We start from the raw sequence: 26,429 nt of genomic DNA, 5'->3' as shown, positions 1-26,429 counted from the left end.
ATATGTGATAGCAAACAGATCAAAACAGATTACCTAGCAAATAAACAAAATTGGAAACTAAGCCTAAATTACTAGATAGATATGAATTAGCAATATCTCCCCGTGACTGATGATACAAGCAGGCTTGCACATTCTTAAGGCACAAGGAATATGTGCCTTGCAGCTTGGCTTCCCCTCCCCTGTTCCCAATCCTTTGTCTTCCAGAGCTTCTTTCAGGTGTTGAATTGTGGGGGAGTGAAGACAAATCATGATGTCACTCCCCACCTTATATAGTCTCTCCATATGGCAGAAACCTTTTGTTTCAAGCTAAGTTCCCAGCCCAGTTCATGGAAAAACACAGGTACCAAAATGGAATTTAGTGTCATGTGGTCTGGAAAAGGAAGGGAGTGGGCACCTGACCAAAAGAGCCAATGGGAAGGCCAGAACTTTTTAAAATTGGAAAAAACTTCCCCTTTGTCTGTCTGTTGTTCTTCTCCGGGGGAGCAGAGACAGGGCTGGAACTATGCTGTAAAACCTTTGGGCCAGGTATGAAAAAATCATCAGATCATACCTAGAAACTACTCATTTGAAATCCCAGATATGTAATAGATCAGGAAATGTCTAGAAAGATGCACTTAGGTTTATCTCTTTTATTTCTTTATGGCTTGTGGACTCCTCTGTGCTAACCCCAGGTGCTTTTGTTTTGCTTGTAGCCTTTAAGCTGGACTTCAAGAGAGCTATCTTGGTGCTTAATCCTTGTAATTGATTGTTTGTTTTTTTTAAATCTAGCAAAAAGCCTAAGTTCCAAATGTATTTTCTTTCTTTTTGTTTTTAATAAAATTTACCTTTTTTTAAGAACAGGATTGGATTTTTGTGTCCTAAAAGGTTTGTGCATATGTTGTTTAATTAGCTGGTGGCAACAGCTAGTTTCCTTTGTTTTCTTTCTCAAAAAGAAAAGGAGTACTTGTGGCACCTTAGAGACTAACCAATTTATTTGAGCATGAGCTTTCGTGAGCTACAGCTCACTTCATCGGATGCATGCCGTGGAAACTGCAGCAGACTTTGTATATACACAGAGAATATGAAAAAATACCTCCTCCCACCCCATTGTCCAGCTGGTAATAGCTTATTAAGCTATTACCAGCTGGACAATGGATAAGCTATTACCAATGGATAAGCTGGACAATGGATAAGCTATTACCAGCTGGACAATGGGGTGGGAGGAGGTATTTTTTCATATTCTCTGTGTATATACAAAGTCTGCTGCAGTTTCCACGGCATGCATCCGATGAAGTGAGCTGTAGCTCACGAAAGCTCATGCTCAAATAAATTGGTTAGTCTCTAAGGTGCCACAAGTACTCCTTTTCTTTTTGCGAATACAGACTAACACGGCTGTTACTCTGAAACTTTTCTTTCTCAGTTCTTCCCCAGGGGGCGGGGGTTTAAGGGGTTGAGGGTACCCTACAGGAAGGAATTCCCAAGTGCGCCTTCCTGGGTTCTCAAAGGGGTTTTTTGCACTTGGGTGGTGGCAGCATCAACCCATCCAAGGTCAGAGAAAAGCTGTGAACTTGAGAGTTTAATACAAGCTTGGAGTGGCCAGTATTAATTTTTATAATCCTTGTCGGCCTCCACCTTCTGCACTCGAAGTGCTAGAGTGGGAATTCTGAACCCTCCTAGGAAAAGAGTCTCTGAAGCAAATGCTAGAAAAGAGTAGGATCAAAAGAGCCACTTTGGGGAATTCCCCTGACACTGTCCTCGAGGGCAGCGCATCCCTCCAGCAGTGACTCAGCAGAGACACAAACTGGCTTCTGCTCTCTGGTCCTCACTTTGTTCCCGGGACAGGCAATCTTCCCAGAGTGGGGCAGCAAATGGATCTAGGTAGGGTTGGGACCTGGGAATCTCTTTTTCTACTTATTGTTCCTGCTGCCCCTCTCAGTCTCCTTCCCTTTTCTCCCAGTGCTTTATCTGTAATGAAAGAGGTGCTGGGGCTCAAGCAATTTTTTTTACTTTCATAACTGACATGGTAAGCCCAGAGGTGCTGGGGCTCAGCTCTGGCAAGCCCTGGCACACATTAAGCGCTGCTTTCTCCCCTCTTGTACAAACTCACCAGTGGGTCCCTTAAAGGGGGCTTTTGTGCAGTCACTTTCCTGCTAGTCCCCAGCACTTTCCCCCAGGTCTGTCCCATCATCTGGAGTCTCAGCTCAGGAGTTGGAGTCAGCAGAGCCCAGGGCTGCCCCAGGGGTCTCATTCTAGCCACCAGAGAAAGTCCCCAGCTGGGCTGGGCATGGAGGGAGCTTTAATGAAGGTCTCTCCCCAGAACAGACCGCACTGGGGGAGCAGCAGCTGCTCAGGTTCCCAGATCACAGTGCAGGGCTGCATCTGCCCCAGGGAAACCAACTCCAGAGCGCTAATACCATGAGCAGAGAGAGACAAGGTGGGTGAGGTAAGAGCTTTTATTGGACCAACTTCTACTGGTGAAAGAGATACGTGTATGAGCTACACAGAGATCTTCTTCAGGCCAGAGAGAGGCAGACACCAGCCTCTTCTCCCTAAGTAATACCGAGATCCTGCTGGTGGCAGCGGCTAATGACTGTGCCCCACTGGGCTCCCTGGGCAGCCGCAGGGACAGCCAGGCGGATACTGATCCCATTTGCCCATCTGGACCCACCCCCTGCTATTCTGGGGGTGACTCTGAGCCCTGAATCCTGCACAGAAATCCAAGAGGGACCCTGGTCCGTCCTGTCACCCCAAACAGTCACAGTCAGAAGCCAGAGCCCAGAAATCATGATTTTGGCCTAAGAAAATAATGCAATAGTGTGTCTGTTGGGGGGTGAGTTCTGTGGGGATATTCACCTTGTAGCTTTGGAGCCCATAGGGGTTAGTCCTTTACCGCCCCCCCACCCCCAACACTTTGACCGTTTCCAGTAAAAACAAAATCTCCCCTGGCTGCTGGGTGGGGAAGACCCCTCCCCCTCTTACTGCCCCTGGACTGTACTATGGGCTGGGAGAGCTGCCATTGGATCTCTCACCATCCCTCTACTTTATCACTAGCCTCTCTCCCCCTCCCCCAGCCAGTCTCCTCTGTCACTCTCTCTCCAGCCCTAGTCTCACCCCCCCCACTTTCTCCCCCTCTTCCCTTCTCACTGTCCCCCATTCACATTTTCCTTCTCTCCCAGCCCTGTTCCCACCCGCCCCATGATTCTCCCCCTGCATCTTGATTCCCAGGAATTGTCTTATCCTCCCTCCAGTGCACCCACAGCCCCCCAATCCCATCCCATGTCCCGCATCCCTGTTCCCTCCCTCCTGCCCCCTCACACATCCCATTTCATGCCTCAATCCCCTCTGGCCCACACTCCCCCTGCCCCTTTTCAGCCCCCTTCCAGCTCCCACTCCCCAGGTGTCGTTGACCCAGCTGTCCCCACAGCGCAGTCTGGAAAAGGCTGCCAAGTCTCACAAAATAAAAAATCTGCACTGCCTTTTCCCAGCAAGCCCAAAGCAAGCCAATCCCATTTCGGAGGCACCGCCCAGTCCCACTCACCAAGCCCCAAACAAGCCACACACTTCAATGGCAAAACAAGCAACAGGCTGCTTAAAGAAAAGCAACAGGCTAGTGAGAGAAATGAATGGGCAAGTACAAAGAAGCCATTATAGGCTTCCTAATAGAAGCCTCCCCACCCCACCCAAAGCCCCCAAACAAGCAAAAGTCTACTTAAAGAAATGAATAAGCAGTTACATAACAAAGAAGCCAAAGGGAGCCCTTTGGCTCCCAGCAAATGAGATCAGCATCGGCCTGACTGTCCCTGGGGGCTGCAGTGATCGCTGGGGTCACTCAGTCCAGCAGCAGGAAGTGAATCGCTCTCGCTGCAGTGACTCTGCGGCGCTGTGGGGAGCCCAGGCTCCTTGCAAGATCCCCGAGCCCCGGCGGCTGCTGCTGGGGACCCCGGGGCCCTGGCTGCAGCCGGGAGAGGGGAATTTCCAGCAGTGACATTCCCGCTGCTCCCCAGGAGCCTCCCCCGGTGCAGAGACCCCAGCCTGGCCAGGACCCCCCATCCCGGGCTCCAGCCCCTGCTCCCGGGGAGGGCACCGCTTGGAGGGAAGGTAAGAGAGACCTGCCCATCCCCCCAGGGAGAGGTGCCCCCCGGTGCCATCCTGGCTGCAGGGGGAGGGTTTGGCCTCAGGCTGCTCCCCGCGGAGCTGGCTGCGATTCCCTGCCCTGGGCCCAGGAAAGTTGCCGCCAGCTCCCTTTGGCTCCGATGCTGATCCCATTTGCCCATCTGGTCTCACACTGGAACCGGAGAACTAATTCAAACCGGGATTTCGTACTGGAACTGGAGCTGAACCTGAACCATAATTTTGTTTACTGATTGAACCTGCACTGAAGTGAAAAAAACAAAACAAAACAAAAAAAACTGTGTGTGAGTGTGTGTGTGTCCAGTTAAAATTAAGATTTCGCATTTTTTAAGCTCATCATTTTAAAAAAATTACAGTCATCTTATTTTCATTTTGAGAGATGAAAACAAAATACACAATGGGCTGGTGATTTTCCCACAATGGGAGCAATCAACTGTTTCACTGTCTGAACCTGAACCGTAACAGATCTGTGGGCGGGCGGGGGGAAAGACGAGAAGGGGTGGCAAGCATGGAGTTCGGCAAAATTTCGTTTCATCAAAATGTGGGTGCAGATAGGCTTGAGTCAGAAGTCAGAAATAATTATATCTTAGCATCAATGTCAGACACATTTGAAATTGAAAGATGAATTGGAACTTCTTCTGAAGCTTGTGAAATCTCCAAAACGGAAGCAATATCTGGACCAAGGAAAGCCCCAAAAGGATTGGGCTAATTCTTGATTCGTTTGCAGATGAGCCACTTATCAATAAGAAAGAAAACATACCAATCTATTGAAAACATGAGAAAAATGTCATGCCCAAGCTGTATCAACTAGCAAAAATTGTACCAGCAGTTCCAGCAACACAAGTGAGTCTTAAAAGAAAATTTCCAGACCTCAAAGGTATCTTTTTACTGCAGAGGTCCAATATCACAAACCAAATGTTTCAAGATGTTATTTTAGGTTTTTCAAACAAATTGTTCATCAAAAAAATGATGTTTATTTAACAACACAAAAACACTAGGAAAATTCATGTAAAGTTTAAGTTAAAAAATAAATAAATAGTCAAAAATTAAAACAGTTTTCAGTTGCAGCTCTGTTTTTTCAAGTTATCTCCACAGAGATTTAAATAGGATTTGAACATGTAACTGAACTTTTACTTTTGTTTCTTTGGGTGGCTTGAACCATCCATGAAACTGAACATATTTAATGCAACTTAACCCGAACTGAACCAAACCAAAATAAATACCAGTTGGACTCCCTGCCTGCTGTTGCTAGCAGTGACTTTGGTTTGACCCAGAATCCTGCACATCAGTCAGAGCAGGGCCCTGTTCTGTCCTGTCAACCCCAAACATTTAACATTCAGGAGTTGGACTCTCAAATAATGAGACTGTCTGAAAAAAATCAAAGAGTAAATTGGGAGCAGGGTGTGTGTGTGTGTGTGTGGAGGGGGGCGGGATATTTGCCTAGTGAATTCTGAGCCCTTGGGGGAAGTCCACTGCCCACCCTTCCCCCCATGCTTGTTTGACCATTTCTAGGGGAAAAGATTCCCCCCTGAAACTCTCCTACCCCATGGGCTGGGGGCGCTGCTATTTTCTCTCTCACCATCCCCCTCCCTTCTACCCTCCGGCTCTCCCTTCTCCAGCCAGTCTCAGCTTGCTCTCATATTCTCCCTCCAGCCTCCCCACAGCCCCTCTCCACACATCCCACCCTTTCCTTCTCTTTATCCCGCCACTCAGAGTTTCCCTCTATTCCAGCTCTGTTCCCCTGAGCCCCAGAATTCTCCCCCGCCCCCTGATTCCTGAGTATTCCCTCAGCATCCCTTCAGCAGCCCACATCTCCATGGCCCCATCCTGCCCCGTGCATCCCTGTTCACCACCCTCCTGCCCCCTCACACATCGCTGTTAACCCCTCAGTGCCCTCTGGCTCTCAGAGCCCCCTGCCCCTCTTCACCCCCCTTCCGGCCAGCCCCACTCCCCTTCCCCTAGGACCCACCCCCTTCCCCTGCCGAAGCCCCCCTCTCCATGTCTGCCAGCCCCCCCCCAACCCAGAGCACAGGGAGAGCAGGTGGCATGTGCTCCCCCACCCCACAGCACAGGGTGGGCAGGCGGTGCGTGCCCCCCCAGTCCCCCAGCACAGGGCGGGTGGCATGAAACCACCACCACCCCCCGCCCTGACCACCCCACGCACAGGACAGGCCACCTCAGCACCTCCGTTCCCCTCCCTCCCCCAAGTAGCAGGCGGCATGGCCTCGGTGCCTGAGGCCCCCCAGCACTGGGCAGCCTCAGCTACGCCAAATCCTGGCCACCCTAGCCCCAATCTTTAAAAGCAAGGTGTGATAGAGCCTTCAATGGCCAGATGAACTAGTGGCTAGTTAGTTGCACAAAGGGGACTTAGGGGGATCTGGGCCACACCCCCCCTCCATCAGGTCCCAGCCCAGGGCCCTGTGTGGTTCAACCCCTAAACAGGGGAGATGAGTCTCTCTCCCTGTCGGAGGGGGCAGGGGGGGCCTTCAAAACCAGTTTCCTTGGGCTGCTTCCTTCTAAAGTCTCTTTAGTTTGGGGCACAGCCCCACTAGTCCAGTCGCCCCACAGTTGGGGCTTATCTGCAGGCTCCCCTTGGCTTACTTGCCTCCAGTGGCTGCGTTGGCTGGCAAGTCGCTACTCCGTCCCTTCAGGCAGGCAAACAGGGAGCTCCTGCCCCTCACCAGTCATCCCCTGGCGGAGCCGGCTCCCTTCTTTTCTCCTCCCTCCAGGCCTGGCATTGGCTGCAGGTATAGCGGGGCAGGGCTAGCTGAACCCAAAGGGTTTCTTTAATCCCTGCTGTGCCAGTCGGCACTTTCTCTTCTCCTTCATAGAAGGAAATATAGATTTAAAGAGAATACCTACCCCATTCCTGGCTACACACTTCTAAAATCATTCACTGGCAATAGGACACTGCCCCATCCCAGGTAAGTGCCTTTGACAGAAGAGTTCTACACACAACACTGAGTGTGTTCATCTCACTCACAATGTAAAGGAAATCCTGAATTCTGACCTGAGCAAAAATGGCTTGTGCCTGGAACATGGTCAGGGCCCAGGTTGGTGGGGAATAACACTATGCTAAAACTTTCTTGTACATTATGAGGGCTGTAGGCATAAGGGCTCTGCTTAGATAGAAGTTGCCAGAGTCTCACCTAATCACAAGCTTCAAGGAGCTTGGGGTTCTAACAAACACATCAACTGTCATGAAGCTCATGAAAAAATCCTGAAGGTTGGCAACACTGCAAGGCCCTTTTACACTGAACCAGAACAGTCTTAGCGTGCATGAGAATCAGTCCTTGGAAACACTCCAACTTAACCAAGTTTTTAGCCTGTGAATTTAACAATTTCCTTCCTAAAACACACAGACCCTGCTTCTGCAAGCTCACCATCACAGGTGGACATTGGTGTCTTTGTGAAGCCCCAGTGACCCTCCACACCAGCACAGGGGGGGCTGGTTGCAGCACCAGAGCCCTAGTGGTTCATTTTTCAGAAAAGCCTCTGGGGCTATAATGTTACCAGCTGGCACCTTCCAGCTCACCAAACCGCATGAGTCAGTGCCAGGTAGGGAAACACCCAGTTGTTTTTGCAGGAGGGGCATATTTCTGAGCTCAGGAAAGTGAAACTTACACTTACACTGTCCAGAGGGAGCCATGGCCGCAGAGAACCCCATGGAAAGTCTCCAGGAGGAAGCTAGTTGTCCCATCTGTCTGGAATATTTTCAAGACCCAGTGATTATAGACTGTGGGCACAATTTCTGCCGAGGCTGCATCAGCCGGTGCTGGGAGGGATCTGACTCGGAAGTATCCTGCCCTCAGTGCAGAGAAACTGTTCAGCAGAGAAACCTCAGGCCAAACAGGCAGCTGGCAAATGTTGTAGAAATAGCCAAACAGCTGAGTTTCCAGGCAGAAACAGGGACAGGAGGGGATAGTGTGTGTGATGAGCACCAGGAGCCTCTCAAACTGTTCTGTGAAGAGGACCAAACCCCCATCTGTGTGGTGTGTGACAGATCCCAGGCTCACAGAGCTCACGCTGTGGTTCCCATAGAGGAGGCTGCCCAGGAATACAAGGTAGGGAACTTCTCTCCAGCCTAATGGGAAATAATTTTGAATGTTAGTTGCAGGTTCATTTAATCACAAGTTGCCAGTCACACATATTCTCTCTCTCCTACAGCTATTGATGTATCTGCATCATTCAGCTCTGTGAAGAAAAAAAATGTATGAAAAATTATACAGCAACTCCTTAATAAAGGCCTCAGGCCCAGCAGGGAGATGAGGTTTCCCACTGGGATTCTGAATTCCTGTGTTCCTCCGTAAGGGATTAAATTCAGATGCCAGCCTGCATTAGAGGAGGTCACTGTGCTAAACCCTGTGTGGACCCCAAGCAGCTTGAGTCCACACACAAAAGGGCTCCAGACAGCGTAGGTCCATGCCGAACACCATGGGCATTAGCCTGGGTTGCCGCAAAACTAACCTGGGAAGAGCTGTCCTGTGCCAGTCTGAACTGTTTTATTGTGTATGTGGGCAAGGACCAGCCAGAGTGGTTCCATTAGTCCTACAGTGCAGCCTTTTGAAATCTTCCAGAATCCACTGCTTCTGGACACTTTTCCAGGGACGCTGGGGTAACTACACAGCGGGCATTGCCACTGAAAGGGTTTAGAACAGCACTAAGTCAAACTCCAGCCATTCTTAACACTAATCAGCATCTCTAGTAGGGTTTGCTTTAGTGCTTAAGCAAGTTCTGCCCAACTAGTATGCTCCCCAGGGGTTCAGGGCTGAAGTTCAATGGTCCTGGTAGTTCCTGTTGTTTGTATCACAAAGTAAGCTAAACCTTCTCAAAAATAGATTTATTTGTTCCCCACCATGGCCCATTAACACCTAATATCCCAGGACCAACACAAATACAACACTGCATATAACACCTGGGATTTGTATCATTTTGTGAGTTAAACCTTCTCAAAAACAGGTTAATTGATTCACCATCATGTGACTCCAGTTTCTTGCTCGTTTAATTCTATGGAGAAAGGGGACAAATAATTCAAAACAGTCTCAATATAAAACACTCCCTGTCTCTGTTAATGAGGTTTCATTTCCTTGGTGTTCCTGATGTCATAAACCTGGTAGGGTTGACAGTCACCTACAGAGTCTTCGGTTTGACATGGAAACCCCCCACCCCACCCCAAGCACTCTCAAAATGAAACCTCCCAACATCATTTCTGTTTCTTCGGGAAAAGATTCAGGCCCATTTGGAGATTCTGAAGGAAGAGAGAGAAAAGCTTCTGAGATTTAAAGTGACTGGAGAGGGGAAAAGCCTGGAGTATCTGGTAGGTGACCATTGTTATTAACTTGCAGGGACTTGCAGTGGGCCATCTGTTAGGAATCTGGTCTTGGGACCCCCCACCCATGGCTTTTCCCAGCAGCCTGGGTTCCCTGGGCCTCTCTTACCCTGGCCGGGCTCCAGCTTCCAGCCTGGCCGGGGGGCTGGACCTCGGCGAGAAGAGGAGGGGGAGAGGGCTGGGTCTGTGGTGAAAAGTGGATGGGCCAGGCCCCTTGGCTTCCCTTTTCAGGTGCACCTGGTAGGACATCTGTTTGTAGGCAGCTTCCTCCATGGACTTGGGGAATGTGGGCTTTGTGTTTCTTCATGAGCATGGATGTCTGTGTTAGAGTCCTGTGTCTTCGCACACCTACACAAACCGGCCCTGAGAAATCCTCTCTCAGGAGCACGACCACATCATATTCTGTAGAATCTAAGATTCCATTCCAATTAATGAGTTAATTTCTAGCCCTTGTGTCTTTCACAAAACTCCTCCCAAGGTGAGCAGACTATGTCTCGTGCAGTGCTGTCTGCCTGAGTCTGCAGACATTTCTTGCATTGTTAATTATTTCTCTCCCCTCGCATCTCTGTTAATGTAGTGCTCAGTCCTGCTGGCTGCTGCTCTGGGTCTGGCTTAACACAGTGTGCTGACTATGTCAGACATAGAAACATCCCATGATAAAATATTAGGGACAAATGGGAAAGTGGTAGAAAATCCTCTCCCTACTAACGACAGGGTATAATCATGTGTTAGACATCACAGAATTTTCAAAGAAATTCTCTCTCCTGCACAGTCAGCACTCCATGAACGGACCCTAGACTCTCTCTCTAACCCTTACCTGTCCTTTCTTTTAAAAAAAATAGATACAGACAGAAAACAAGAGGCAGAAGGTTGTATCTGAATTTCAGCAACTGCGGCAGTTTCTAGAAGAAGAAGAGCAACTCCTGCTGGGCCAGCTGGAAAATCTGGAAAAGGCGATTGTGAAGATACAGAATGACAATGTCACTAAAATGTCTGAGGAGATTTTCCATCTCAGCAACTTGATCAGTGAGCTGGAGGGGAAGTGTCAGAAGCCAGCAAGTGAATTCCTGCAGGTGAGACTGAGTTATAAACATCCCTGATCCAAACACAGGGACAGGACAGCTCCTGAATCATGGGCACTGGAGACCAGCAGTCAGAGTTCACAGTGTAATTCAGTGTGTGCATTCCTGAAATGTGAATTATTGTTTCTCTTTGAAGAATTACAGACTCATTTATATTAGAGATGACATTAACTCAGCAAATCCATGGCCCTAGGGCCAAGGCAGGGTCTCTCTTTCCCATATCTGCAAAATCCCTTCTCTGGGATCCCCAGTGGGCAGCATTTGGGACTAAAATTGTTTTTCTGTCTCTTTCCTCTCTAGGATGTCAGAAGCACCTTGAGCAGGTATGTGGCTCTATTTCACTTCCCCTCATTCTTTACGATGCTGTGAAAGGGCTTGGAGAGTGTATTGACTCTACATTTCATAAAAATATAAGAATGGCCATACTAGGTCAGACCAGTATCCTGTCTTCCAACAGCAGCCAATGCCAGGTGCCCCAGAGGGAACGAACAGAACAGGTTATCGTCAAGTGATCCACCCCCTGTCACCATTCCCAGCATCTGCCAAACACAGGCTAGGAACACCATGCTGGTTTATAGCCACTGATGGACGTATGCTCCATGAACTTATCTAGTTCTTTTTTGAACCCTGTTTGTGTCTTGGCCTTCACAACATCCTCTGGCAAAGAGTTTCACAGGTTTACTGTGCGTTGTGTGAAGAAATACTTCCTTTTGTTTGTTTTAAAACTGCTGTCTATTAATTTCATTTGGTGACCCCCTAGTTCTTTCGTTATGAGAAGGAGTAAATAACACTTCCTTATTTGCTCTCTCCACACCAGTCATGATTTTATAGACCTCTATCATAGCCCCCCTCTTAGCCGTCTGTTTTCTAAGATGAAATGTCCCAGTCTTATTAATCTCTCCTCATATGGAAGCTGTTCCATAACCAGAATCATTTTTGTAGTGCTTTTCTGAACCTTTTTTGAGATGGGGTGACCAGGTCTGCATGCAATATTCAAGATTTTGCATGGATTTATATAGACGCAATGTGATATTTTCTGTTGTATTATCTATCTCTTTCTTAATGATTCCCAACATAGTTAGCTTTTTTGACTATCGCTGCACATCGAGTGGATATTTTCAGAGAACTATCCACAATGACTCCAAGATCTCTTTCTTGAGTGGTAGCAGCTAATTTAGACCCCCTCATTTTATAACTATAGATGGGATTATGTTTTCCAATATGTATTACTCTGCATTTATCAGTATTGAATTTCATCTGCCAAATTTTTTAGCCAGTCACCCAGTTTTGTGAGATCCCTTTGTAACTCTTCACAGTCTGCTTTGTACTTAACTATCTTGAGTAGTTTTGCATTATCTGCAAATTTTGCCACCTCACTGTTTACCCCTTTTTCCAGATCATTTATGTATACGTTGAATAGGACTGGTCCCAGTACAGACCCCTGGGGAACACCACTATTTATCTCTCTCCATTCTGAAAACTGATAATTTGTTCCTACCTTTTGTTTCCTGTCTTTTAATCAGTTACTAATCCATGAGAGGACCTTCCGTCTTATCCCATGACAGCTTACTTTGCTTAAGAGCCTGTAGTGAGGGATCTTATCAAAGGCTTTCTGAAAATCTAAGTACACTATATCCACTGGATCCCCCTTATCCACATGTTTGTTGACCCCCTCAAAGAATTTTAGTATGACGCATGATTTCCCTTTACAAAAACCATCTTGACTCTTCCCCAACAAATCATGTTCATCTATGTATCTGATAATTCTGTTCTTTACTATAGTTCCCCAGGGCACTGCAGCAAAATATATGGGGCAAGGTCACATTCTGAATGTAATTCCCATTTATGCATTTAATCCTCACCCTTTTACACAGGACTCTTGAATTATCTATTCAGTGGGAAAGACTGGCCTACAGTATTTCCTAGAGATATTACATCCCTGGGGAATTGGCTGCCTCAGAACCCTGAGGATCAATATGGGCCTTTCAGCTCAAGGCACTGGTTACAATCATGCCCTGGACAGCAGGAATCAAGAGCCTTTACCACCTCAGGACTGTTTGGAGACCTGTGTGGAAGGAACTGGTGGGGGCGGGGGCCCCTGAGGTTTCAATTTAGTTTCTGAAAGAACAATCCGATAGCACTGTGCGCATGAAATAGGGGAACATACTAGTATTAGTGCATGGAGGCGAAGGAGTGAATTGGTCATGAAAACATGATTCCCCTTTGATGTACAGATCTGCTCTGTCCAGGCTAGAGATGAAGAATATTAATGGGGCCTTTAGGGAAAGGTTGCACTGCCATGGCCAGTGCTGTGCCTGCTCTGAGACTGGGAGAAGTGGAGGAATTCTAACTCCAGGCCCATAAGAGCAGCAACTTCCACTAGCAAGGAATTATAATGAGTCACTAAAAGAAACATAATATCATGAAATTCTTCCTCTCCAGGTGCGAGAAGGGGAAGTTCCTCCAGCCAGTGGAGATTTCTTCTGAGCTGGAAAAGAGACTCAGTGATTTCTCCCAGCGAAATATTGCTCTAACGGAGATTCTGTGGAAGTTCAAAGGTACTGAGAAGGGATCTAGGAAAGGAAACCAGGGTGTGTCTCTGGGACTATGGGTGGAGATGGGCTCTGGGCAACTGGTACAATTAGATTATGTACCTATTTAATAAAAAGTAGAAAGCAGACAAACTGCGCAGATGAAGTAAGGGCCCAGGTGCCAGGATCTTTCACATTATTTCACTCTGTGAACTTTGGTACAATCATTAAGGTAAAAATGTACAAAATTTGGGGTACCTCAGTTTCACTCTTCCAACTACAGAACTACAGGGCATGTGCTCCAGAGCTGTTTAGCAGCCCCACATGCAGCTGGAGTCCATAGGATCTGCAGGTGCCCATTACCAAGGAACTCCGGGCCCCAGGTGCCTAAGGCCTTGTCTATCTACACTACAGAGTTTTGTCGATTCCAGTTACGCCAACAAACAGCCACTGCTATAATTAAACCACTGTTGCATGTCCACACTGTGCTCCTTGTGTCGGCAAAGCACATCCACAATAGTAGCTTTGCATTGACACAGACAGCAGGGCACTCTGGGTAGCTATCCCACTGTGCCCCTGGCCAGAAGGTGCTTTGTGAAGGGTTTGCAATGCCTCATGCAGGCAGGTAGAGAGTCACATGATGAAGGTTTCTCAATCTCATTGTTCCATGGGCATCCTACTGTATGGCCAGCTATTTTTCAACTGCCCTGGCAACCTGCACCCCAGCCATCACTGTCAGAAAGCATGGATACTACCCTGCTGTTCAGTATTGTGCTGTGCTGTGTATTGTGCTTGTATTGAACACAAGGCTATAGGAGGAGCCCAGTGGGGGGCTATTTGGCTGGAGGATGCCTTGAAGGAGCATTTTAACACTGAGCCACAGTAACATTTGTTGCTGTAGTGTGCTGAACCTGGCATTGTTTCTTTGCACTGTGCTATGAACCTTGTAATGATTTCTGTGTGTGCCTGAAAAGTTACACATCTTAGATCACTTTTTAGAGTAACGCTTGATAATATGATCAAACTGACACTGCTGAATAGTAATTAGGGTTACCATACGTCTGTATTTTCCTGGACAAGTCCAGCTTTTTGGTTCTTAAATCACCATCTGGGAGGAATTTTTAAATATCTAAAAACGTCTGGGATTTTGCCACATCGGTTGGGACACCCTTTGTCCCGATATTGGGGACCGCTCACCTCACCACACACACCAAAGTCCCGGGGCTGGTGGCGCTTCCTGGGGCAGCTCCCGGCACCTGCCCGCTGGCAGGAGCCTGCAGTGTGGGCGGCCCCTAGGCACAGAGGCGGAGGTGGTCTCCGCGTGCTGCCTCCTGCCCAACCAGAGCTGCGGGGGCAGGGCTTGCAGGTGCCGGCAGCGGGCAGCGAGCCCTCCGCCCCCACCCTGACCCGACCTGACCCGAACCTAGGAGCCAGAGGGACCTTCCGGATGCTTCCTGGGAGCCGCCCCAGGTAAGCACCACTGGGACTCCCCACCTCGCCCCCCGGAAGGTACCTCTGGCTCTCAGGGTCGGGTCGAGTCAGGGGTGGGGGGGCGGAGGGCTCTCTGCGTGCTGCCGGCACCTGTAAGCCCCACTCCATGGCTACGGCAGCTCCCATTGGTGCTTTTCTTTGGTGCTGGCCAATGGGAGCCACGGAGCTCACGCTTGTGGCGGGTGCAGCACGTGGAGACCCCTTGGCTGCCCCTGATCCTAGGAGCCAGAGCGACCTGCGGCAGGAGGGGTGAGTAGGCGAGTGGGGCATGGTGGTGAAGAGGCGAGCGGCAAGGGAGCCAGTGGCTGGCTGGTGGGCGGGTGAGGAGGCAAGTGGCAGGCGGGGAGGGTGAAGAGGCGAGCGGCGAGCCAGCGGTGGGCAGTGAAGAGGCGAGCGGCGAGGGAGCCAGCAGCGGGGGGGGTCCAATGGGGCAGAGAGGGGGCAGAGTCGAGGACTTTGGGGAAGGGGTTGGAATGGGGACGGGGAAGAGGTGGAGTTGGGGTGGGGGCAGGTGGGGGCAGAGCAAATACCCCCTTCCCCCCCCCCCCATAGTGTCCTCTTTTTTGAATATTCAAATATGGTAACCCTAACAGTAATAGAAGAAGCCCACAGAAGTGTGTGTTTGTGTGGGGGAAGCATGTGTGACAGGGTGTGGGTGGGTGTGTGTGTGTGTGAGAGAGAGAGAGAGAGAGCATGTGTTGGCGGAGCGTGTGAGAGACTGTGTGTGTGGGGAGTGTGTATGTGAGAAAGAGAGACAAATTGTGTATGGGGGACTTCCTGGGGCTTTGAAAGGGGAGGGACACATGTCTACATAGCTGGATGAATGGCAGCAGATTTCCAAACAGTGAGCAGAGCGGTCATGGTGGGCATTGTGAGATACCTTCCGGAGCCAGTTACAGCAACGTAACAAACACAGTGTCTACACTGACACTTTGTTGATCTAACTTTGCTGCAAAAATCTCTATGCCTCCCATTGAGGTGGTTATATTTTGTCAGTAAAGCAGGAGAGTTTTGTCACCAAGAGGTGCATTGTAGTGTGTACACCTCCACCGTTGTGTCAACGAAAGCTGCCTTTTGCCGACAAAACTATGTAGACAAGGCCTAAAGGTTGGCACCAAAATGTAACCCCTCAATGTAAGGCCACTTTTGAAATGTGGACCCAGCTCACCATTGTGCTCTGGCCCCGTGTGGCAGCTTGTGTGGGCCAAAGGGGCTGTAGGGAAGGTGCAAACCCAGGAGAATCCTCCCAGCACAGGAGCCTCTTGTGCCTCCAGCTCCTCCACAGCAGCTGCAGGCTCAAGGAGTGTCCCGGGAAAGCAGGGAACAGAGGGGAGCTGTCGAGGGCTGGGCAGAGGAGGAAGGGGTGGAGCAGGCTCAAGGAGTGTCCCAGGAAAGCAGGGAATAGAGGGGAGCTGTCGAGGGCTGGGCAGAGGAGGAAGGGGTGGAGCAGGCTCAAGGAGTGTCCCGGGAAAGCAGGGAATAGAGGGGAGTTGTCGAGGGCTGGGCAGAGGAGGAAGGGGTGGAGCAGGAATAATGGGGTGTGGCCAGGGTAAAGCTGTGCCTTTGACACTGCCTCCGGGAGAAGTCATCTAGGGGCCACTGGACCAGAGGTGCAACTCAGGCTGGACCTCCGGACTTCCGCAGCCTGTGCCAATGTCTGCACTGACCCCAGCAGCTACTGAATAGGAGAACCACAAACTGTTTCCCCCGTCCCTTTACCAGTGCAGGGGTGAATGAGGCCCATTGAGCCAATTCTCTCCCTGACTCAGTTTCCGCATTTATGAAATAATTTTAATATTATTTGTATTTCAGTCTATGCAGAATGAAAGCCCCATTGTGCTGAGCTCTGTACATATACTGAGTAAATAGACCCAAAGAGCTCACAATTCAGGCTCCTCATCCTGAAAAGTCTCAGCATCCCACTGATGTGAAAGAGGCCAATGTTTGTAAAGTTACATTAATGCTAAAATCTTTGCAGGATCTGGCCTGGCTTATGACAAAATGCAAAAGGAGAATGAGAAATCAGCTGGGTTTGGAGGATGAGGGAACAGAAAATCTGTCTTCCACATAGTGTCTCTTTGAGTGGTTCTGAGGCTTCATGGATATTGGTTCTGTTGATTTGAGACACTTGAATGAAAGAGAAAATAGGATGATTCATATTAGCCTTTGTTAAAAATCTGGGTGTGTCTCTGTCTCTCTTCAACTGTTTTTCTCTCTTAATTAAAATACAATTATGTCAATTAAGAGTGAGGATGTCACAAATATGAGAGCATGAAATATCATCTATCTTATCCTTTCCCCCTCCAGACATTCTGCCATCTGAACTGGAGACAATAAGAGGGAAATCCTTAGGATCACACAGACCAGGTGAGACTTCAGGTGGAGATTATCATTAAATAAAGAGGAAAATCCCATGAAAACATTTTCATGAACTTCTAGATAAATGTCCAAACCAAACCAACACTGACCATGACACACACCCCTAAAAATAAAAATAAAAACAAAAACATGAAATACTAAAAGAAAAGGAGTACTTGTGGCATCTTAGAGACTAACCAATTTATTTGAGCATAAGCTTTCTGAGCTACAGCTCACTTCATTGGATGAAGTGAGCTGTAGCTCACGAAAGCTTATGCTCAAATAAATTGGTTAGTCTCTAAGGTGCCACAAGTACTCCTTTTCTTTTTGCGTATACAAACTAACACGGCTGCTACTCTGAAACATGAAATACTAAGAGCTCCCAAGCCGAAATCACACAAACAATCCTGATACCATCCTTAGTGTTGAGTCCCTGCACCCACTGACGAACAGAAACTCTCTCCCTGACCAACAAACACTCTGAGGCTAGGCCTACATAGCAATGTAAGCGTAAGGGATTTGAGTCAGCTGACCTCTTGTCAGGGAATCCTGGGCTTGAGCATCAACATTGCATTTTAACTCTAGGTTAAGAATTTTCTGCACTGGGGGGAAACTCGACTGCCAATCCTGTTTCCTAACTGTGGCCGTGCTATTGATGGGACGCGGGTGCCCGTAAGGAGCACATGAGTACATATGCCGCATAATTAGCTCATTTGGTGGCTGTCTCCATTTGAAAGGGCATTATACTGAATTACTGTCTAATCGGATAACTGGGTTCTCCAGCTCTAGGCTCGGTCACATTGGCAAAAAACATGCCCCTGTGCCTGTCCTAAGGATAATGAGGACATCAGTCTCCAGGGTGTCAAACTATTACAGTGAAACTTTGTTATTCTTAATTTTTCAAATAGGATGATCAATGAAGGTGAGGAGTTTTTGCTTGCTTGCTTGATTTTTTCAGTTTGTTTTGAAGTTTGACATAAAATGAAGGTGTCAGAGGGAAGACACACACACATTCCAGTCTGGCTGCTGCTTGCTGCAAAGTGGCAAAATCCATCCCCAAGGCTTGGGATGCAGTGTGCTCCAGCAACCCTGGGGAATCCTTTATCCCTGCCATCACCACACCCCCAGACCTCTGGGATGCTGCAGAGAAGTTTTGGTGCTGGCTCCCACTGACCACCCTAATAGTGCATGCTGCCCAGGTGACCCTGCACCTGCAGCCCAAGAGAGGGCAGGAGGGCCTGGAGTAAGGGCCAGTGAGCAGAGCAGGGACCATAGCAGCTGCCCTGCAGGGAGAAGAAGTGACAGAGCTCTCGGCTCAGTATGGCTGAGGGAAGGATGACCCACCTCCTAACTTTGCTCCCTGCTCCAGGCAAGCTCCGTGCACCACCATGGAGGAGAAACTTCCACCACCACTGTGGGAGGAGCAGGAAGGGGGACCTCTCGGCCAGGTAGTAATGCTATGTCTGGCATGCTGTGCTGGCTGCCTGTAGCACTGCTCCTCCGCCTCCAGGAACTATAGGATACACCCAGAAGACTTCCACACCCAAGTCAAGCCACGGATGCATGCACATAGGAAACCAATAGGGCTTGGACCCTGGGTTCCAGTTTAACATGGGCTCTGACCCTCCAGACCTGCAGGGTCCTGGGACTCTGGATCAGAGCCCTAGATTAGCATATTTGCAGTGTGGATGCAATGAGGGTTTGGCTTGAGCCCAGGCTCAGACCCAGGCTTAAACTGCTGTGTAGATACACTCTCCCTCACCAACACAGATATGTCATTAATGCTGACCCTGGCATTTCCATACATGTCCGTAAGCCCTTTAAATATTAAATTCAGATGGGTTGCCACCTTTTTTTCCTTTCCCCTATGTGAGGGGCTCGCTCCGATTGCTCTTCACCAGCATCCCATCTTTCTCTTCAGCTGGGCTGGGCTGAGATCTCCCATTTGAGTTGCTCTCTTTCTCCTCTGTTCGAGATATGGTCCCTCTGTGATGTTGCCACATCCTCCCTGCTCTCTGGGCTGGAGAAGGGGCCACTCTCTGGCCTGAGTGGATCATCCCCAATACCCATCCCCTTCTCTTCTCCCAGGCCAGGGAGAGAAGGACAGGCTCAGTATAGAGCTTCCCCCAGGTTTATATCTATTACCTTCCTCCTCTAACTCCCCTCCCTGCAACTTCAGGTTCTCACCTTCCTCTCTAACCCTCAGAGGAGAAGCTCCAGCAGGAAAAGCAGGGAGATGCTATTTGCATGTACTGGGACATGGTGGATCTACGCCTTCCCAAAGCTAAAGGCCCGTCCCCTCAACTAAGGGGGAGAAACCATGAAGCCCAGGGAGCAATGGAGTATTTGGGACAATGAAAGAGAAACCAGGACAAGGAGAGAGGTCAGAAATTAAAAATGAGGGAGCCAGAAGGGGACACCAAGCAGAGAACCCCAGAGAGCATCCATCGCTCCTCAAAGGTGTCTAAGGAGTCAGTGAACACTGCCCAGGGGAACGGTGCCTGGAGACATGATTTTAAAAGGGAATGGATATACATGCCACAGTCTCAGAGCACTTCTCCCTCCCTCCAGATTTGTCCTCCTGCAGTGATGTGTGGCCATCTTGGCCATCACCAGGAGGAGATTAATAAGGAGGTCTTGCCACTTTCCGAAGTCACAAATGGGGTGTGTATACATCAGGAGGTGCAGGGAATATTGCAGCCAGAACTTTAGTAAGAGGTTCAAAAAGAGCTGGAAAAGGGGCTGCAAGCTGACACACCACCTAATATCCCCAGTGAGCTGTGGAACAAAAGTGGAGTGCAGGCTGGCCCACCACAGTTCCTCATTTTCTCTCCTGTAGGTCCCACCATTTGGAGTCAGGATGGAACACAAAGGCAAGGAAGTGGATGGTGTGGAGCACGAGCATGTACAGATGTTCTCGGGGACTGGTACAGAGGTGAACCAGCTGGATGTCCTTCAGCCAATACAGGTGGCATGTCAAAGGTGGCTGGGGAGGCTTGTGGTGCAAGAGGCGATGATGAGTTACAGAGGGCCAGCTGTGAGGGATGGATGGGAAACGCCTTCTCACGGCACCTGGTTGAGGAAAGCAAGAGAAGCAAGAGGCTAGATTGTCCTCACCTTCTGGAACACAAAAGAGGGGACATGTAGGGTGGGCAGCCCCGTGCACTGGCTGAGCACTGTGGGCTCCATCCAGTCACTCTAGTTCTGAGTCTGGTTGTACCATCCAGGGCTATCCTCTGATGCACTAAGGGGGCTTCAACCACCTGCACACTAAGGTGTGGAAGAGTAGGGAGATGCAGCTGGGAAGGAGGGAAAAAGCAGCCACCACAGAAAGTCTCAGCAGCCAGGGGGACGAACTGCCAGGGCATCTCTGCTTATTCTCAGGCATTCAGGAGAGAGAAGCAACTCTCCAGGCTGGTGTTGTAAATCAGAGACGCTGTGCTCTAATCTCTGTGACCCTTTTCCCCTCCAGACTCTTTCCCACCTGAGCGAGAGCAGGGAAGGGAGGATCTCTGGGATCACACATCCAGGGTGAGCTTTGGGGGAGTTTTTCCTTCCATTAACAGAAAATGTCCATGAAAGCAACTTTCCCACACTGCAATAACCAGAGACACTTGCACTGCCCAGCCCTAAAGCCACCTTAATTGTGATCTGAGAATTTGTATTGACATTGACAAGCCTTTCCAATATTACCTTCAAGGTGGTCAGGAGAGAGAGCCTCCTGGTTGTCACACCCTTCCCCATTTCACCTGGGGGACAGACTGTTCCCCATGGCTCTTCTCCTTTGGGCAGGGCTGGGCTCTGCCATTGCAGCTGCTTTGTGGGTTGGGGAGATGGTGTCTCTCTAGTGCTGCCACCTGCAGACCTCCCTTCTCTCTGGGCTGGGAAGGGGCTGCCCCACCCATTGCCACCTCCTGCTTCCTGCTCACTGGCCTTGAGCTATTGGCTCTTCCCCTGTGCTGCGTCTTCATCTCTGCTCCCAGGCCTGGCAGTGGAGGATGCATTTATGGGAGGAGACTCCCTCTGGGGTTCAAAGTTGGTACCTGCCTCCTCAGGACTCTCCTAATTACAAGCTTTTGCTACCTTCCTTGCCAAGTCTCTGTTGCTGGGAATGAACCAGCCCCAGCTGGGGAGCAGGGAGCTGCAGGCTCTATATTCAAATGAGAAAGTACAGAAGAGGATCCCATTACACAGGTTGAGGAACTGCCAAGCAGGGATGTTAGGGAGTGTGAGAAATGGTCCCAGATTCCCCCAGGGCTGAACTCTGATTCTCTCTCTCCCGTAGTGAATGTGATTCTGGATCCAGACACGGCTCATCCCCGACTCATCCTGTCTGAGGATCAGAAAAGTGTGAAATGGGGAGACACCAGGCAACATCTGCCGAACAATCCAGAGAGATTTGACTCCTGGGCCTGTGTGCTGGGCTCTGAGGGATTCACTTCATTGATATATTGCTGGGATGTGGAGGTGGGGGACAGAGGATTCTGGGCTGTGGGAGGAAGGGAGAAGTCAGCTTTAACCCTGAAGTGGGGATCTGGGCTGTGCAGTGGTTGGGTCTGTTCCAGGCTCTCACCTCCCCTGCAACCATACTACCCCTGAGCCAGGTCCCCAGGAGGATCCAGGTTTGTCTGGATGGTGAATGGGGCCAAGTGACATTTTTCGATGCTGATAACAAGGCCCCAATCTTCACTTTCCCACTAGCCTCTGTCCCTGGGGAGAGAATCTACCCCTGGCTCTGGGTGGGGGCAGGATCCGAGCTCAGACTGTGTCCCTGAGACACAGGGGGTGGAATATTGCACTGAGGACCCTGAAATCAGCCTCTCTAGCCTTGGAAACTCCAGTCTTTATGACCCTGGAGGGTCCTTGGGGTCTCATGTCTGGACTGTGAAACCACAGAAAGAAGCAAGTAATCAAGATGGAGAAGCCAATGTCATTGCCCAAGGAGCTATTTAGACTGTTTGTCGCTATCTTCTATGGTCCAGGAGGACTCTGGGGATCTTCAGTCAGACAGTGTCACTAATACATGGGGGGAATTAAAAAATGGGCTTCCCTAGCCACAGTCATGCTAGTCTCTATGACCCTGGAGGACTCCCGTGTACCCAACCCTCTGGTTCCTTATTCCATCTCCTCCCCCTCCATCTCTGCAGCACCAGGGATTTTGGGAGGCGGGGGGGGGAGAGAGAAAGGGAGACCCATTGAAGCTGCAGGAGAAGCAGAGGGTCACTGCAGGGCAGGGAGGGATGTAGGGTTTTGGTGGGAGAAGTAATTGCTGGGCTGGGGGACAGGCAGATGTGGTGGCAGCAGGGATAGAGAATTAATTAATTGGGATTTGGGGTTTAGAGAGAAGCTGGAACCTCTACACCAGCAGGGAGCGTTTTGTACAAAACTCTTTAATCAGATCTCATTGGGGCCCCCCAGTGACAGCTCCTGCAACAGGGGCCAAAGTCACATTCCTCTGTAGATATGGGATGTCTCTATTTGTCACACAGATATAGGGGATAGGCAGGGGAAAATTAAAAACCAAGAGACAGACCAGAAACCATTATAGAATCTTCTTTAAAAATCTCTTTTTGTGGAGGGGGGGGGCGAGCGGTGTGTCAATCTCATGATTTTCTGAGAATTAAGAACATAAGAATGAATCATAGAATCATAGAATCATAGAATATCAGGGTTGGAAGGGACCCCTGAAGGTCATCTAGTCCAACCCCCTGCTCGAAGCAGGACCAATTCCCAGTTAAATCATCCCAGCCAGGGCTTTGTCAAGCCTGACCTTAAAAACCTCTAAGGAAGGAGATTCTACCACCTCCCTAGGTAACGCATTCCAGTGTTTCACCACCCTCCTAGTGAAAAAGTTTTTCCTAATATCCAATCTAAACCTCCCCCACTGCAACTTGAGACCATTACTCCTCGTTCTGTCATCTGCTACCATTGAGAACAGTCTAGAGCCATCCTCTTTGGAACCCCCTTTCAGGTAGTTGAAAGCAGCTATCAAATCCCCCCTCATTCTTCTCTTCTGCAGACTAAACAATCCCAGCTCCCTCAGCCTCTCCTCATAAGTCATGTGTTCTAGACCCCTAATCATTTTTGTTGCCCTTCGCTGGACTCTCTCCAATTTATCCACATCCTTCTTGTAGTGTGGGGCCCAAAACTGGACACAGTACTCCAGATGAGGCCTCACCAATGTCGAATAGAGGGGAACGATCACGTCCCTCGATCTGCTCGCTATGCCCCTACTTATACAACCCAAAATGCCATTGGCCTTCTTAGCAACAAGGGCACACTGCTGACTCATATCCAGCTTCTCGTCCACTGTCACCCCTAGGTCCTTATTGAACCTCATCAGATTTCTTGGCCAGACTGGGTCAGACCAAAGGTCCATCTAGCCCAGTATCCTGTCTTACGGCAGTGGCCAATGCCAGGTGCTTCAGAGGGAATGAACACTGGAAGAAGCAGGGACAGAGTGGGTTTAACCAGAGGGAGCAGAGGAAGCAAGAATAAAGGGAGAGTCCTAGAAAAAGGGTGAAAAACAGAAATGGATAGAGTGAAAGGAAAACATTCTTGAGAGGGGAAACACCCAGGGGGAGCAAATGGGGAAGGGGTAAAATTGGGGGACAGAATGGAGACTATGAGAGAAAAATAATCAGTTAACAGTGACTAGAGGAGAATGGAGAAGTCAGAAATAAACCAGGGTGGGTAACAAAAGCTAAAAAAGATTATGAGCAAAAATGGATAGAATGAAAGTAAAGAGAGAAGGAAAGAGAGAGTGTGAGAGAGGGAAAGATGACTTATAAAATGTTACTGAAAGTGAAGCTGTAACTCTTTAATTTCATACATTAGTTCATGGACATTTGTGCCATTTTAGTTCCTCAAAAGAACTATGCTTCAATTTTTTGGACATTTTCCCATATGTTCTGGTTACTGAAGATCTTCTCAGCTGCTTTAAAGCCTGACATTTACTTAATGTAAATGAAGCCTACAAAAAGTTCTATTGGCTTGTTTCCCTTTAATTTCCCAGCTGTGATTTTTGAAGGCCTTCATGAAGGGGCAGGACTAACTCAGAAATTTTAAAAGGCAGCTCCTAACTACCAGAGGAGCTAGCAAATCAGGGAGCTTTGCGAGGGAGTTTAGAGATGGAAAACGAGAGCCAGATATACCTAACAAACATTCATAGAATCGTAGAAGATTAGGGTTGGAAGAGACCTCAGGAGGTCATCTAATCCAATCCCCTGCTTAAAGCAGGACCAACCCCAACTAAATCATCCCAGACAAGGCTTTGTCAAGCCAGGCCTTAAAAACCTCTAAGGATGGAGATTCCACCACGTCCCTAGGTATCCCATTCCAGTGCTTCACCACCCTCCTAGTGAATAGTTTTTCCTAATATCCAACCTAGACCTCCCCCACTGCAACTTGAGACATTGCTCCTTGTTCTGTCATCTGCCACCACTCAGAACAGCCTAGCTCCATCCTCTTTGGAACCCCCCTTCAGGTAGTTGAAGGCTGCTATTAAATCCTCCTCCTCACTCTTCTTTTCTGCAGACTAAATAACCTCAGGTCCCCCAGCCTCTCCTCATAAGTCATGTGCCCCAGCCCCCTAATCATTTTTGTTGCCCTCCAATTTCTTCACATCCTTTCTGTAGTGGGGGGCCCAAAACTGGACGCAATACTCCAGAAGTGGCCTCACTAATGCCAAACAGAGGGGAGTGATCACTTCCCTTGATCTGCTGGCAATGCTCCTACGAATGCAGCCCAATATACCGTTAGCCTTCTTGGCAACAAGGGCACACTGTTGACTCATATCCAGCTTCTCGTTCACTGTAATTCCCAGGTCCTTTTCTGCAGAACTGCCTCTTAGCCAGTCGGTCCCCAGTCTGTAGCGGTGCATGGGATTCTTCGTCCTAAGTGCAGGACTCTGCACTTGTCTATGTTGAACCTCATCAGATTTCTTTTGGCCCAATCCTCCAATTTGTCTAGGTCACTCTGGACCTTATCCCTACTCTCCAGCATATCTACCTCTCCCCCAATATTAGTGTCATCCACAAACTTGCTGAGCATGCAATTCATCCCACCATCCATATAATTAATTCTCTAAATGTAGGCCAATAAGCACCCCCCCGCAAAACAAACAAACTAACAAACAACAACAACAAAATCCTGCTGAAGTAAAAATTATTGCTCTGAATGCAGCATCTATGATTACCTGTCTTGTGGGGTGGTGGCATGTGTGGGCATTTGGTGAAAGCAGTTCAAGGTCCTCAGAGACTGAGGGCATGTCTGCACTACAAACGTAAGTCAAACTATTCACATCCACACTACTCTCCTTCTGTCAGTCATGCGCATCCTTACCAGGAATGCTTCCATCAACTTAAGAGAGGCAGTGGGGTGGGGGCGGGGGGGGAGAAGGACTGAGAGACTGGGCTCCCCACTCCTCCCTGGCAGAATTTTTTTTAAGTACATCAGAAGCAGGAAGACTTCCAAACAATCGGTGAGGCCACAAGGTAACCGAGGTGCCAAAGGAGCACTTTCAGAAGACAAGGCCATTGCAGAGAAGCAAAATATATTCTTTGCATGGGTTTTCATTGCTGTAGCCCATAAGGTCAGTTTGCTAGCTTGCCATATTGCGTAATATGTTTTCTTTTGGTTTGATTCATATTATTTTGTTATCATATCCTATTATTAATTAATCATAGTATTTTCTGGGGTTTTGTTTATGTGGAATTCCAGTTTATGCTATTCATAAGGGTTATTCATGGTTATTCATAATAGTTGGCTGTAATGCAAGTAACCTTCAGGCCTGTATCCTGTACGATTAGCTAGAGTAAGTTAGTATAAGTGTTTGTAAACTTTGGCATAGATAAATGGCATACCAGTTGCCCCCCTTAGCTTTGGGGAACTGAACAAAAAACTTGAATCTGCTAACCTTAAGTCTGGAGCAGACCGGTAACTGCAAGGCACACTGCAGAAGATGGAAGTCATGAGTTAGGCCAGGGGTAATGGTTTCGGGAATGAGATAATCGATACTAATACATATGAGTATATGGCATAACATGTTAACCTGTAGAGTAAGTGTACCTGAAGATTTATGGGGTTGAGGAAATAAGATTTAGGCATGGTAGGTTGGGCCTAGATTCTGACAGTGGGCAGTACCGAGACCCTATAAGATGGCAAACAACCATACAAAGGGGTCACATTTTCCTATCTTCTATCAAGCTATCACCTCAGTTTCACAATATATCCTAGCCACTCAACACTTGAACCTAATCCCTACCAATTTGGGAAGCCTGGACCATTAGTTCCTCGGACATGCCAGAGACAAGACTGATCCTCTGTCTCCTACTACCAGGTCTTCAGGGAAGGGTGTGAATATGCTAGCTTTAGTAGTCTTTTAGAATAGAAATGTTACCACCAGGGCTCATAGAATTGTATTACTTCTTTGTGACTCTGTGTTTTGTAGCATTTATGCTTCTTTCTTTTATTTTAATAAAGATCTTAACAAGTTGGTATTGTCCTCAGTATAAGTGTCCTTGCCAC

At 48.7% G+C, this 26,429-nt stretch overlaps 1 protein-coding gene across 1 annotated transcript; it reads left to right on the top strand.

Annotated features, from left to right (window-relative positions):
* The first annotated feature begins 7,757 nt into the window (after positions 1-7,757).
* On the top strand, positions 7,758-21,790 carry LOC144276476 (zinc finger protein RFP-like). Its single transcript, XM_077836567.1, is given in 8 exon segments — positions 7,758-8,174; positions 9,338-9,427; positions 10,282-10,512; positions 10,822-10,844; positions 12,964-13,079; positions 16,851-16,922; positions 21,187-21,396; positions 21,399-21,790. Coding segments are annotated over 8 exon segments (1,437 nt in total). The 3' UTR covers positions 21,677-21,790.
* The last annotated feature ends 4,639 nt before the right edge of the window (positions 21,791-26,429 follow it).

This window comes from Eretmochelys imbricata, chromosome 17, assembly GCF_965152235.1.
Source record: "Eretmochelys imbricata isolate rEreImb1 chromosome 17, rEreImb1.hap1, whole genome shotgun sequence".
In the NCBI taxonomy this organism is placed as follows: Eukaryota; Metazoa; Chordata; order Testudines; family Cheloniidae; genus Eretmochelys; species Eretmochelys imbricata.
Note: the sequence above shows the minus strand (reverse complement) of the source record. Positions and strands in the feature narration are given on the sequence as shown.